This window comes from Lissotriton vulgaris, chromosome 2_1 (genome assembly GCF_964263255.1).
Source record: "Lissotriton vulgaris chromosome 2_1, aLisVul1.2, whole genome shotgun sequence".
NCBI lineage: Eukaryota > Metazoa > Chordata > Amphibia > Caudata > Salamandridae > Lissotriton > Lissotriton vulgaris.
In genome coordinates, this window is record NC_141687.1 from 1,586,877,053 (window position 1) to 1,586,893,133 (window position 16,081).

The following is a 16,081-nucleotide window of genomic DNA, read 5'->3' on the forward strand; positions in this document are numbered from 1 at the left end:
TAAGATGAAAGACTCGTGATGCCCCCCCCCTCACTGTTGTCTTTACCATAGACTATACTAAAAAAAGTGCTCCCCCATAATTTGTTTGGTCGCAGCATGCCTCGATACATAGCAGATCGGGCAGAACCCCAATGATGAAGTATGCCACTAAGGGGCAATCCTGGAGGGTGAGGGATTTTGACGTAAAACAGTGTTTTTCTCTCATTGTGGAGGGTTTGCCCATCTTGAGCCTTTCATCTTACTGGGTCCCTTTTTTTGTTCATGTCTCACCACATATGCTCATTTGCAAGTGGATGATAGAGAGTTCAACCTTATTTGTATCATACATGCTTAGTTGGCCACCCTCAGACACAAGGGCATGTATACTACGTCTTGAGGGGTGTGACATCTGTTCTGTTTCCAGTCTCTGTATTTCACTTTCTATTTTATGAATCCCTAGTTTACAGACCATAGATTGCTGAACTGTGTCATCCTGTAGTCCCAAGTCCCCTTGTGTTTTCTTCACTTCTTTCAAGTAGACCCTCAAATGTATTCCTCCGCCCCCCTCTGTCCCTGATAGAGTCCCAGACCATGTTTAAGTCACGAGTGAGAATGATATCTTCTTTGCCATCCCCATTGGCTCAACTAAGAAGTCTAGGAGAAAAGTGTCCTGGGCTGCATTCGAGCTATACACCAAGGTTACCATAGTGGGTCCTCCATTTATTGTCCTTACCAATATGACATACCTGCGGTCCCGGTAAACTTTCATAAGGGATATCAAGAAGTGGAGGTATGGCATAAGAAGATTGTGACTCCTTGTTGATTGGTGTTACAAGGAACAAGAGTCCCTAAACATTACATACGAAAATCATTACTCTGGGATAAGAAATAATGCCCAGGAAATATCCAATCAATTCTTCAGAAACTGTTTTCACCCACAACCATCAGCCTGCTCCGTTGTAGGCCACAGTGCAGCCCCATAAGCATGTGCAGATGTTTGGCATCCTGCAGGTGCTCGCCCATTTCCATCAGGAGCCGCCAAAGTCAGGGCTACAAGCCAATGGGCAGGAGATCCCCCCACTCCTCCTTTAACCCCCAGGGGACCTCAAGGCAGGAATGCCTCCCGCTGCAGACACAACAGTCAATACGATTGAAAGGGCCACTCCAGTGTGCAGTGTGGCTGGTAGTTCCTCTGCTCATGGGGGGCTCTGACACACGTCCTAGGATCCCCAACAACTCCCCATATTGCCATGCCTCTCTGCAGTGAAAAGTGAGTTCAGGAAGCTCACGATGTTGGCATGTACTGCGGGAGTGATGGCAGAAAGCGTTTCACCTCTCTGCCAGCTTGCTCACACCCTACTTGCCCCGATATTTTTCAGTGCCTCAGGTCATTTTAACTGGGATAAGTCTGATTAAACTATTGGACCATTAACACTCAGGACAGTTTTCCACATTACTACTCTCTCAATGTTATTGTTTAGCACATGCATGATTATAGTATTATGACAAACAGTGTTACCGTCAAATTGCTACTGTGCCTAACACAAAACACACACATTTGTTTAATAAATTGAGTTAGAATAGACCACCTCCATTTTAAAAGTCACATTTTCTGTTAAAATCAAAACACAAATTATTCATGGCTCTGCTCCATGCAAACAGTTCCTGGTCAGTTTTCATGTAATTGTAAACAAAATATCAGGTTTCTGCAGGAAAACTGATGTTAACAGTAAATAGCTCAGATACACCACCATACTGTTAAAATCGGTACCTTTATTTGTAAAAATATATATATATATATAAAATCAATTGCAAAAGTGCATCATCATCTAGCTAGGCAAACGCTATCAGTGTTGGGAGTGTTTCTCCTCGTTTTCTGGTCCTTGTAAAGATTGCCAGTGCAGATATAACTATCTGTATTATTTCTTCAAATATTTGATCTTCATTGATATTCTTTTTCTTAGAAAATGTACGCTTGCATTTCTTGCTTTGCAATGTTTTAAACTAAAACAGTTATTAAAGTTCAACATAATATAGTATGCTTTCAAAGTGATATAGCATAGTAAAGAACAGAAGCTCATTTCACAGTTGGGGACAATAACCACCCTGACAAAATGAAACGGTTTCTCATATTAATTTTGCTATAGGAAATACATTTCAAAGAAAATTTGAAAACGTGTACTCATTTTAAATAATTAGGATTTCCTCAACATGACTTCAGTCGCTTCGCAAGTGATGTTACCTGTTAGGGCTGCAATGTAGTCGTAATTCAAATATTCATGGTTTAATTATTTGTTTATGTCAAAACTGACATTGTTGGTGTGATATTCCTCTCAACCTTTTGCATTCATCCCCTTATTTGCTCAACTACGTTTTGTTGGATTTATGAATGTCTTTTTTACCTCTGCTAACCAGGGAAAAATAATTTGAGCTCTCAACTTAAAACATGGTGTAACTGGACAACATCTGATTGGCAGATTCTATGTATTTGTGAGGCCCTAGTAAATTGTACTATGGGACTCAGGGCCTGTAAATTAAATGCTACTAGACAGCACTCATTATGCCATACACTAAAGTAGCCTTTAAAAACAAGCCTCTTGTCTGCCACTGCAGCCTATAGTGCAGTTTTAAGCTGCAATTTTGATCTGGCAAAGTAATCCTTTTTCCAGGCCTAAATCCTTCCTTTTTTAAACTTATAAGTCACCCCTGAAATAGGTCCTGACCATTACTCCGGCAGGGTGCATGATATTCAATAAGTAGGACTTTTGTTTTACATTTTATAAGTCTTGACAGTAAATAACTCCTCAGGTCAATATTCCCTGGTGTAAGGCCTATCTCTCCCCTAGACAAGCACAGGGTTACATTCTTACAGTTAATATGTGTTAACTTCAGATTGGGAGCAGATGGAAATATGCTGTTTCCACTCAAATTAATTGTAGTTTAAATTCTTCTTAAAACGTAAAGTTGGATTTTAATTTACAACTTTAAAAATACTACTTTTAGAAAGTAAGCATTTTTCTGTCCAAATCAACAATGTCTATCTAACAGTGTCCTAGGTCAAATGACTGTAAAAGGTGCTGCTCTTGTGGGTTGTGCATTGCTTGCAGACAATAAGAGAAAGGAAGCAAAGGTGAGAGGGAAGAGGGTCTCGCTGTCCTGATTATCCTTTAAAAGGCCTTGCTTGCAGAACAGACAAAGGGATCTGACAACAAGCCTTGTCTTAGACACCCTAGACAGTTTGGAGACAGGTACAGAGAAAGGGGAATAACTGATCAGACCTGTTGTGGTCAGGGAGTTCCCCCACACAACGGCTGCGACCAGGTGTATAAGTGGGTCCTTCAGAGGGTCTCATCAGAACACTCCTGAAGCAGTGAAAGATTCAGAGGAAGGACTGCCCTGCTACCAGAAGTAGTGCTCTACTGCTGAAGGATGGCCTTGCTGTCTGAAAAAGGAGAGTTGGACTTGGTTGCCTTGATACCAAGCCATGCAGAGTGACTTAAAGGGTGAGTTGGCGGACCTCCTATGTGAGTTATAGGGATACAAAAAACTTCCAGAAGTTTCCCTCAAATCTCCAGTTGACCAGCAACAACTAGATCTACTTGGATCTAACTGAGCCCTGCTGCTGGCCTCTGATGGAGTGAGCCCTGATCCCCAAGAGGTGGCCCACAGATCCTAAATCCTTGTCTGGCATCAATATGAACACCTCCTGAAGAAAAGTTTGGGCACCTCATGAACATGAATCGACCTTTTCCTGGGTAGAATCAACTGCAGCAATGAAAATGAATGCAAAGTTCCAGCAGGACCTGGCCTTCACAACAATGGTGGTCGTAAATCCTGACTGGCTTCACAAGACCAGAGTCTCTCAAATCTTCATTCTACAGCAACGACAGTCTGCGACTCTCAACCTGCCCCTTTGTGCCAAAAGCTTTGTCCTCATGGCCCCCACCAACATGAACAGATGTGTTTGCATGAACTTTGACAAGGTAACTCTTTAGCGGGACTAATATGGTCCCTGTATTAAGGGTGGGCGGGCAGCTACGCTCCGTGCACGGAGTGCGCGTAGTGCCGTCTCCTACGCATTTTGCGTAGCGGGCGTAGCCTGGCGGCACTACGCGCGCTCCGCAGATGGTGCGTAGCCGGCCGCCACCCGGCCTCCCTCCCGCCCTACCTAAATACTTAAATAAAAGGATGGAAAGCTTTTAAAAACACTTACCTTGTCCGCCGCATCCCCGGGGCTCCCTCTCGCCGTCCCTGGATTCGCGCCGCCATTTCGAATACTAATGCGCATGCGCGGGCGGCCGCGCATGCGCATTTCTCACGACCATAGCTGCGTCCACTTCAGCTTCAAAATAACTACGACCCACCACCACCCGCAACAGGTCCCCCGCCGATGCTGGAGCAAGATCACCGCCGAGCAGCTCACCGCCTCCCTCAGCCAGAACACTCCCACCAGCACAACGGACCCCAACGAAGCAGCCAGCAACCTCACCAAGTGGCTGACCGCCTGCGCCAATGACCTCGCACCACTAAAGAACCCTCCCAGCAGACACGGCACCAAGAAAACCCCCTGGTTCACCGACGAACTCAAGGAATCCAAGAAGAACTGCCGCACCCTCGAGAAAGCCTGGCGGCTCCACCACACCACAGACAACAGGACCGCCCTCAAGCACGCCATCCGCAAACACCATCAGCTGATCGGCGCCACCAAGACGGCACTCAAAGAACGACTGGACAGCAACACCCACGACAGCAAGGAACTCTTCAGCATCGTCAAAGAGTTCTCCAACCCCAGCGCCGGAAACAACAACATTACTCCCTCGCAAGACCTCTGCAACTCACTCGCCTCGTTCTTCCACCGCAAGATCGCCGACATACACAACAGCTTCGACGCACAGACCACGCACCCTACCACCGAACCAATGCCCGCCACCACCACCCTCTGCAACTGGACCCCGATCAGCACCAAAGACACCACCTGCACGATGAACTCCATACACTCCGGATCACCAAGCGACCTGTGCCCACACCACGTCTTCAACAAAGCTGACGCCACCATCGCACCACATCTCCGAGACGCCATCAACTCCTCCTTCCACACAGCCAACTTCCTGGAGAGCTGGAAGCACGCCGAGCTGACCGCCCTCCGGAAGAAACCATTGGCGGACCCCACCAACCTCAAGAACTACCGTCCCATCTCGCTCCTTCCTTTTCCAGCCAAAGTCATCTAGAAGACCGTCAACAAACAGCTGGCCGCCTTCCTCGAGACAAACGGATCCCTCGACCCCTCGCAGTCCAGGTTTCGGGCCAACCACAGCACCGAGACCGCCCTGATCGCAGCCACCGACGACATCAGAACCCTGATCGACAACGGGGAAACAGCGGCCCTCATCCTCCTGGACCTCTCTGCAGAATTCGACACCGTCTGCCACCGAACTCTAGTGAAGCGCCTCAGCAACATCGGCATTCGAGAAAAAGCGCTGGAATGGATCATCTCGTTCCTCACCGGAAGAACCCAGAGAGTCCGCCTCCCTCCGTTCAGATCCGAGGCCACCAAAGTCATCTGCGGTGTACCACAAGGATCTTCACTCAGCCCAACCCTCTTCAACGTCTACATGAGCCCCCTCGCAGCCATCGCACGCCAGCACAATCTCTACATCATCTCCTATGCCGACGACACCTAGCTCATCCTCTCCCTCACCAGCGACCCCACCACCGCCAGAGCCAACCTACACGAAGGGATGAAAAACGTCGCCAACTGGATGAGGGCCAGCCGCCTTAAACTGAACTCGGACAAGACGGAAGTCCTCATCCTGGGATCATCACCCTCCATCTGGGACGACTCCTGGTGGCCCCCGGCCCTGGGCACCGCTCCCAAACCGACGGACCACGCACGCAACCTGGGCTTCATCCTGGACTCCTCCCTGTCAATGACCGGACAAGTCAACGCCGTCTCATCCTCGTGCTACAACACCCTGCGCATGCTCCACAAGATCTTCAGATGGATCCCCACGGAAACCAGGAAGACCGTCACCCAGGCACTCGTCACCAGCCGACTGGACTACGGGAACACCCTCTACGCCGGAACCACAGCGAAACTTCAAAAAAGACTCCAACGCATCCAGAACGCCTCCGCCCGGCTCATCCTCGACATCCCCTGACACAGCCACATCACCGGACACCTGAGAGACCTGCACTGGCTCCCCGTCAGCAAGAGAATCACGTTCAGACTCCTCACCCACGCACGCAAGGCTCTCCACGACCTGGGCCCCAAGTACCTCAACGACCGCATGACCTTCTACATGCCCACCCGCCAGCTACGATCGACCGGCCACGTACTCGCCACCGTACCACGCATCCGCAGAGCCACCGCCGGAGGAAGATCCTTCTCCTACCTGGCAGCCAAGACGTGGAACTCCCTCCCCACCCACCTTCGGCGAACCCAAGACCATCTCGCCTTCAGGAAGCAGCTCAACACCTGGCTGTTCGAGCAGTAACTTTCCCCTCCCCCAGCGCCTTGAGACCCTCCCGGGTGAGTAGTGCGCTATACAAATGACGTGATTGATTGATTGATTGATTAATATATGCTACTGTCAGACAGAATAGTAGAAACAGCAACACATTTCACATCACAGAAAAACAAAAAAAATGCTTTCCCAACTGGGATACACATACTGTCAGGAAAGCACAAGCATGAGGACACTGAATTGGAATGTAGTAAATATTAGGCAAATGCTTGTTAAGGGAGGGCTATGATGAAAAACAATATTTTAATTAACGTAAGAGAACACAACCTCCCCACCAATTGTAACAAAGATAAAAGTAAGATGCTAGAAAGGGGATTGCTGGTTGGCTGAGGTATGCACCCAGGTCAGACAGGAACAACCACTAAAGACAGGGTAGGCTATATACATAATGAAATACCCTGTGCTCACCTGTTGGTAGCTTGGCACTGAGCAGTCAGTCTTATCCTCAAAGGTAATGTGTAAAGTATTTGTACAACACATACACACACTGAAAGTAACTGAATGAATACACTACAAAAAGATTCCACACAGCTATAGGAAAAACTGAATATTTATCTGAGCACAGCAAGACCAAAATTACAAAAATCTAATCAGTAGAAGTTGAGATATTCATTTTTAATGATCAAACAAAAAATAGTGTTTAGAAGTATCTAGCGTTCAAAAGGTTACTTGATTTCGAGAGGGACTGGTGCCCATCCATAGTTCAGGCCAACTGCAATGGAGGGCAGGCCAGGTACAGGACCCATGTGGGGTCAGTTGACAAAGTACTTTAAATAGAGAAATTCATTAACACCTAGTGCTTGATACATCAATCTTTTCCATGCAGTCAGGTTGCTGCGTTGTCATCGAGCTTTGCTGAAGTGAAAGCAATCCGTTGAAATTAAGCCAAAAAGAGTATCTTCGTTGAATTGCATAGGCTGCAGGTCCTCTGTTTTGGGGCAGCCGCTGCATCAGAGTTGAAGGGCGATGTGGTGCAATTTCTCATGCAGTTGATGCAATGAGTTGCTTTCTTAGGAAAACAGCTGTAGAGCCTACTTCTGAGGCCAGAGTTTGGAGATGGCACCACGGGCAAGGGTAGGATTCACAGAAAGCAGAGTCTAGTAGCACCATAATTAAGGTAGGAGAAGAACAGGAGACCAGCACTCCCTTGGAGATCATTTGGAGGGAATGAAGGTTCCTTCCAGTGCAGTCATTGAGTGTCAGGCAGCAGGGCAACATGCAGGAAAGCAGGCAGTTCCAGTAATACTCTCCAGTTGAGTCTTTTACGCAGCACAGCAGTCCTTCTAACAGTGGTTCAGTTCAAGATCCAGAAATGTCGGATTCCAGATGGCAGGAGATCCATTGCTTATAACCAAAAGTGCTTTTGATGTAGGGGGTGACTTCGAAAGAACTCTCTAAAGTGCACAAAGATCCCTTTCAGCCCAGTGCTATCTGCCAGGCTAACACTGGGGGTAAAACTGTGCTTATTGCAAGGACAGGACACATCCTATTCAGGTGTAAGTCTGATTCACCTGTACCTGCACAGGAAGGCTTTCAGAATGCAGATGAATGCAGTTGACTCCTCTGTCACCTGTGTTGGTGGCTGTCTAGAGGAAATGCACAAAGCATAGCTGTCAGCCAGCCCAGACATGTATTGGAGGCAGACTGTCAGGCACAAAGTGCAGTGAGTACAGACAAATGTACACTTTCTAAAAGTGGTGTTTCTTAAACAGAAATGTTAAATCCAACTTCACCAGTAAGGAGGATTTATCATTGCCATACCAAGCAAATCAAACATGAAAATGCCACTCCTCTCTAATAAGGTATTACTGCTTTAAGGGATATTAAAGGATTCCCAACGTCGGCCTATAAGAGGGGTAGGCCTCACAGTAGAAAAAAACAAAATCGACCTTTTGTCACTACCAGAGCATGAACAACTTAAAGGTACATGTCCTACCTTTTACGTAAAAAGCACCCTGTTCTAAGCGTTACGTAGGGCCTACCATATGGTGACTGGTATGTAGTAAAAGGGGAGTTTAAGGCTTGGCAAATAGTTTTCAATGTCAAGTCGAAGTGACAGTTAACTGCACTCACAGCCACTGCAGTGGCATACGAGAGACAGGTTTGAAATTCTTCTTCTGTGGGTGGCACAATCAGTGCTGCAGCCCACACGTAGCATTTGAAGTACAGGCCCTGTGTATATGGTATACCCCTTTACAAGTGACTTACCAGAATAACAAATATGAAATGCTACTTTGCATTACTAAGCGACAAGGGGGAGTTGCATGGGTTTTCCCATACAACCACCCATGCTTTTTGATGCAAAACCCTATTTACTAACATTACCAGACAGGGTTTAGTGCCAAATATTATTTACGCTGAAAAGCAGGCATTAAAAGGAGAAATGTTTCAATTTCTACTTGGTTTTCCAACTTTGAATGTGTGCTGCACTATACAGTATACATAGGAAGTAGGAAAATGTTTTAAACTTGTCTAGCTATAGTATTTTGTACAGGAAAGGTACCCTTCCTGTACAAAACCAATGGTAGACTATGGCACTATGGTGTGTGCCTGGTGCATGGCAACATAAGTCAGCGCCGGACCTAGGGAGAGGGAGGAGATTGGCATACCTCTGTAACTATGGTGCTCTCCTGCTCTGTCCCTGTCACTCAATGCAGTGCAGCCTCTTTTGGTGCTGCGCTGTGTTGGTGACACCTTTGTGAATATAGACCTAAGTGTAGAATATGCAACAAGCAGCCAGTTTGCCTTTGAAATTAAAAAGTTAATAGCTCTGGCATATGCAGCTGTAGCAGACGTAGCTAACCCCTACAAGATGCTAATAGAACCTTAATGTTTTCATAGAAATTTTAAAAAATCGAAGTTTACTAATGGAATACTACAAAGACACTTGGATTGACAGACTGACGACTCTAGGCAAGGACACCAACCAACCCGAGTTCCAAATACCATGGTGGAACTTCTATGACAGCACCTTTGCTCAACAAGCCAAAACAGTGGGAGGGTGGCACCATGCCTTCCAAGACACACTAGGAGAAACACAACAACACTCTACAAATTCAAAGAAGCCCTTCAAAAAGAATGAGGCAACCAAAATCGATGGACAAAACATTCAATAAACCAAATCATACACAAAAATGATTAAGCAAATCTATGAAATGTACACACTTTGTGAATAACAATGGAGTTCCTATGTAGAAATGATAGGTAAAAAATTGTTATAAACCTTCAACCTACAGATAAACTCACAAGAAAAATAGAACAAAATCTAACACCACAGTTATAGATAAATGTTAGAATTATTATTGCTATAAATCAGTCTACAGCAAAAATGTATTCCACACTAAAGGAGTTAGATATAATATTTACATCCCAACATGCACTATTTTGTGAAAGGTGTTGGACAACAAAGGGTACAGATTTCCTATTTCTGCTCTGACCTAATTGATTTTGGGGGATGTGTTGGACAAAAAATGGGCAACATTTACTATTCTACTGCTATCAAAACCATTTTGGGGAGGGTGTTGTACACTAAAAGGATTACATTTAATATTCCTCTCCAATCTAATGGTATTGGACAATAAAGGGGTTACATTTAATTTTGCCACTCTAATCTAAACCATTTTAGGGAAGGCGTTGGACTCTAAAGGGATTAGAATTATTTTTCCCAGTTGAATCGAAAACATTTCAGGGAAGGTGTTGGACACTAAAGGAGTTACATTTACTATTACCAATCCAGTCTAAACCATTTTGAGGAAGGCGTTTTTACAAAATTGGGTTGTTGGTTGACTAGGGTCAAGCACCAGCTACAATCCCTAATATTTTTAAACTCAGAAAACTGGACCTAAATAACTGTCCTGAAACAATAGAAATATCTAATAACTCCCTCAGATGAGCCCCTTTCTGAGGTTGAGTCTGCCCTGGTGGTACCATCTTACCAGGGTGGGATGAGGTGGCATATGATGAAACATGTCACATTACGTGAGTGAGCCATCCTCATTCAAATCTTGGAATTGCCTGGAGTCTAGGTCAAAAACAGTTAGCAGCACACAGGGAACACACTGGGTCTCTGTTAATGAACTGCTGAGAGAGCATATAGCAGACTTCTGAGGGCACCACACCAATTTGTGCATGTATCTGAATCCTTCCAGCAGCACAGCAATCCTTAGCTCTGGCAAAGTATTCACAGGTCCAGAAGTGTAGGGGCCGATTCACAAAACTAAGCTGAGACAAAATCCTAAACTTACTACTTTTGGTATTCACAGAGGGCATTTAGTAGGAGTAAAGACAGGATTTTGTCTTAAGTTTGGATTTTTTTAAATCAAAAAATTGGACCGTCTGTGTCATAGTTCATATGAAAATAAATTCTGCATTTTTAAATATATCCGCAGCCAGAAGTACTCCCAATATATACTTTTTCTGAGCAGTATGTTCACAAAAATATCCACAAATGGATAAAGGAAGTTAACACACGCTTTAATAATACACATACATAAGATACCTTTTTAAAACTGTACAGTTAAATGGAAAATACAATTAACTTCTATTATTGATGGAACCATGTATTGATGTGATGTACCTGTTAAAACTATAAACATATGTATAGCTTTCAAAAAAGGAAATATTAACTTTTTACTTTGTTTTCAACGTTCACCTAAGTGAAATTTGACACCACTACACTCTTTGTGTTGTGTCATGTTCACGTTATTCTGCACATGAAAAGGCTGTGAAATTGTAAAATCTGAATACCACGTTAATATATAGTTTTAATGTGATGTGGTTGTTTGCTATGTACCCAAGTCTTTTATGTGATGTAAGTGATTTACTTTTTCTAATGGAGCAGTTACTTGCCTAAGCTTTTAACATTAATAAGTAATCAACACCTATCGATAGAAAACAGAGGGTAGATAAAGCAGCTGCACTTACCCATGATTGTTAAAGCGGTAGCTTTTGTTAATTCTTCTTTCATTGACTCAATTACTTCTAAATTACCACCATCTAGATTACATCTATTTATGGTTCCATTTCCTGAACTGATCCAATACAGCTTGCTCTCTGAATAGTCTATTGATAGACCTGCAAATAAATTAATTAGACAAATGAAAAATTACAGAGATCACATAAGGAGACATAATTATACTGTTGCATTTGAAATGTGAACATAATGTTAATTTTGTTTAACAATGGACATTCACGTTCAAGCAAACATTGGGGTAGAATCATTTAAATAGGGCTGGGGTAAACGTGCAATAGGGTTTCTATTATAGGAGCTCTTCCAATATCACATAACAAAATACTTTTTTTGTATCTTGCCTAGAGTGAGAATTTGTCCAATAAGTAGCTGCTTACTATAATGTTTATCGCCAGTACACTGCTGAAAAGGTACATTATGTAAATGCTATGCAATCTGCCTATCATCCTTATGCAAACTGAACGACTAAAATATGTGACCAAATTGCGCTGCAAGGTTGACTAACAATTGTGTCGTGAAAGTTCAACATTTATTGTCCTTCATGCAAGGGAGCGCTCTGTGAAAAACTGTAATGTTGGATTGCTGGAAGGACAGTTAACAGCGCAGTGGCATATTTAGTGAGAGTCACCCGTTAAATGATGTCATCAGCTCATGCTAAATCTAGCTGTTCTGCGTCATACAGACCTTTCCGCTGTGGTGCGAAGCACACTGCACAGTTCAGCTTGGTTTTGGAACAAAGGGACACTCTCCAGGACAAATTCCTAGGTGTATTGACCAGCAAAGAGGTCAGACATGTAAAGCTGTACTTTTAAGGTGAAGCATACATTACGCAAAGGTATACCAAAAGATATATATTTGACCCCTCATTTCTGTCTGTTTTCACTTGTTGCTAGGATTTTTGGCAAGGCCATATCATGATAGTCTTGTCAATCTGTCCTTGAACCAAATCTCACATTTTTGCACTCTCATGCAGCAGACATGCTGCCATCTCCCCTGTATACTTTAGCTGGGGTTTGCATAAAGGAATTTGAGTGCAGTGCAAGGATCAACTTTGAAGGCATGGCTTTGTATATGAAAGTTGATCTATCACCATAGGCACTAGAAGTAGGGTTACACGGGGTGCTGCTGTACCCCCAACATACCCATGCTGGAGTCCAGAATGGCGAATGTTCAACAAAGATGTTTTCAAATGTTGTTATTATTTTGTCACATTTGCTGGGTGTTCAAAGATAGAGTTCACGCCAGGCTATGTCTAATACGCATTTCTTATTTTTTATATATGAAGACTAGTTTTTGTTTTTTCTTTTTTTGACTGCAAATAATGTGTAATGTGAACTTCGTGTCAATCATGCTTAGGTAGTGGAAGTTTGAAAAATAAAGGTTGTGGAATTTTTTTCTAACAGTAGCATTTAAATACCAACACACGAACTGTACAAATTTTTCAAAGTATTTCAGCAGTTAGGATTTTAATAGGATCAAAACAAATCAAGACGTTTTGCTTCAGGTGTGTAAATGATAAATATGTGGTGAAACCCGATTTCCAAACATTATCCTTTCTGTGCCATACGGTTTTATCTGTAAAACTGCATTTCTTTAAAAATGTAGAGGTCATTGCAATGGAAAATTGTGGTTTGTAAATTATGGCGTATTACAACACCGTACTTTAGTAATTATTATTATTATTATTAGATTGTATAAAGCATGTAGCTACCTCTGAGGGATTCCCAGTGCTAGGTAACAGGAAGGGCAGACCAGAAACAAGCAATTTAAAATAGATGTGTTTCAGATAGATGTGGAAGCTGTTTAGAGAAGTACAACTTCTAATAGACTCCAGAGGGTGTCCCAAAGCTTAGGGCCAAGGAAAGAAAAGAAATAACCCCCCCCCCCCATCCAAAGACGTTTAATTCTGGGGGCGGTAAAACATATTGGTGACTGAGTAATATATTTGCAATAGGGTGCTTGAAAAATGCAACACCAGCTACAATATGACCCTATTCTCTTTCTGCTGCTGAAAAGTCGTGGCTCATTTGCTACAGTTTTTTTATTTGTGAGACACTTTATTTTTCACATCCTTATGATGTCAGTGATGTAACACTAAATGCTCCATCCCCACTCTGAAACTGGCTCCATCATCATTGGCTGTCACTGATGTTTGAGGTGCTTTGCTATACTTTACAATACTTTGCTTCCCCTAGCGTCACATGTGCATCAGCTCAAACCTTTGTAAACCATTTGTCAAAGAAAAACAAATTATCTGGCACATACTTTGCAATTCATATATATCATAATATACCCCCTGCAATACAACATAATGTTATCTGAAGTCACCAAGGAGTTCTGTTACCATATGCAGGAACAAGGCCAAAGGCCAAATCTTAAGGTTCAGTATCTGGTTATGGAACTCCAAGGTGACTTGCAATATCGTTATCATGTATGGCACAGGGTGCATTATCCCGCATAATACATGGCTCCACCATAACCTTTCCCACAAAACACTTAAATCCCTGGGGTTAGATTTATCAGTATTTCAAGTTAACTTGCTCAGCTGCATGCAAGGAGGATGGCAGGAATGCACCATAGTTAACAATATTGGTGCAGTTCTGCTCTCTGCCTGTGCTGGCATACAATATGCTGCCCAATACGAATGCAGGTACGCATGCACCATGGACATCTTCCTGCACAGAAACAATCTTTAGAGGCTGTTTCTTCTTTCTAAAACAGTGAGGAGAAATAAAGATATTACTCCTCATTCCACTTCCCCTGGGTAGGCGGACTATTTTGAGGTATTCCCAGGTTTGGTACATCTGGAAATGTGCCAAAATGCATGGATGGATGTTTTGGAATACCCATGCACCATGCATTGAATGCCTTCCCAGGGTAGAGTAACACAACGCAGCAACTTGTGCTGCCTTGAGTTACTCTAGATTTACCAATCCATTCAGGGCCATGCAGGATGTTCTTGTGCTGCTTAATAAATCTTACTTAAGTATTGTGTTGCCCTTGTGTGGTAATATAATATAATGATAAGAATGCCAATATTATATGGCATGTTTACAGACATGAAAAATAAAAATAGAATCTCTAGTGCACAATGAAATACATCTAAAAAGCTTGGAGATATTTCTTACAAGAAGATATTAGAATTATAGTAATGCATGCCCGATTTTTTTTTAAAAAGGTGTAGTAGCTGAGAATGTTTTTTAGAATATACAGAAAAGTCTAACTTAAAGAATTAACTAAGGAGTGCAAAATTATACCTGTTGCCTTAAATTTCTCATTTTTTGGTTATCAATCTACAGCTATTAAAAAAGGAGAGACGAACGAAAACCCACATTTCACTTATGTTCTGTAGACAACTGCTTTATGTATGCTCAAATGATGTCCCTGACTTTCCTTTCCTTTCCTCCAGGTGTATGGCTCTGACAGCATGCATTGTGATGTCAGATCTCAACTATAATAGGTTACAACAGTTGAGATGTGACATGTTTTCTTTATAATCGGTCACTCGGTGGGTCACAAGTTGCCAATTTATAAAGAAAGTTAACATAGGTTTTTCATAAAGAGATTGTAAAATTGTGTACGTGTCTGAGCATGATAGGATTCCCAGAAGCTGCATTTGTTTACATTTCAACTTCATAGGCAGGGATTTTCAGGCGGGCCGTTGTGCCCAGCCGCCTAAAGGGCTCGATCATATTCCCAAATTCCCACTGCTTATTGACCGTGATCTGTGAAATATTGGATCTAATTTTGAAGTTTATCCCTTCTGCTGTTAAAGTTTTCTTTTTTAGAGTCTGAATTAAAATTTCTTCTTTAATTTTATACGTGTTGAAGTTAACCAGAATTCTTCTTGGTTTTGTTGTATTTGGGTGCCGACTGAAAGGGTCTCTGTGAACTCTTTTTATATCCTTCATCAAATTTTCTTCAGTGTATTCTATATGAATAGTCAACTTAATCATTTTTGCAACAGATGACCCTCTATCTTTCCCCTCAGTCCCTTCTGGGATGTTTAGGATGCGAAGATTTCACCTTCTCCGGTTATTTTCTATTATTCCAGCTTGTCCTTCAACAGCACCTCTTTCCCTTTTAGGAGCGTAATTTCCTTAGTATTCGCCATTGTTTGTTGTGTAAGATCTTTCACTGAAGTTTCTAATTGCACTGTCCTACAGGCCCCTCTAATCTCCTTTTGATTTAATTCCGAGGTTTATGAATCTGTTACTTATTAAGTAACTGTATTCGGTCGCTACTGACTGAGACTGAGATTAGGGTCGGAACGCAGCTCTCAAAGGAGACTGATGTTGTATTTGTGTAATTTCTAACTGATTTTCCCTTCTCCCTTTCTCATGAGGAAGCGACAAATTTTCATGGAGTACCAACCCTGTTTGAGAGGAGAGTGGCTCCATCGTTCTAAGAGGGGGAGAGATCTTGTTCTCAATCTGGGCAAGATGAGCTATCTTCAGTTCTTTAGCTCCTTTTGACGTGCCAATTTCTTGTGGCTCAGGATTGTTTGCTAACACTTGAAATCTATTTGAATTTTTGATCTCTAGCCCCCCCCCTCCAGACTTACTCCAGGGGTGTCCCACCTGGATTTTTCAGCAGCAGGGTCTTCGGT

The 16,081-nt window shown here is 43.0% G+C and overlaps 1 protein-coding gene across 1 annotated transcript in view; it reads right to left on the bottom strand.

Moving 5' to 3' along the window:
- Positions 1 to 16,081, bottom strand: part of LRP1B (LDL receptor related protein 1B) — a 3,669,685-nt gene that overhangs the window by 1,321,028 nt on the left and 2,332,576 nt on the right. The window contains exon 32 of the mRNA XM_086955170.1: positions 11,427 to 11,576. Within this exon, the coding sequence (XP_086811296.1) occupies positions 11,427 to 11,576 (150 nt within the window). The remainder of the gene's footprint in view (positions 1 to 11,426; positions 11,577 to 16,081) is intronic.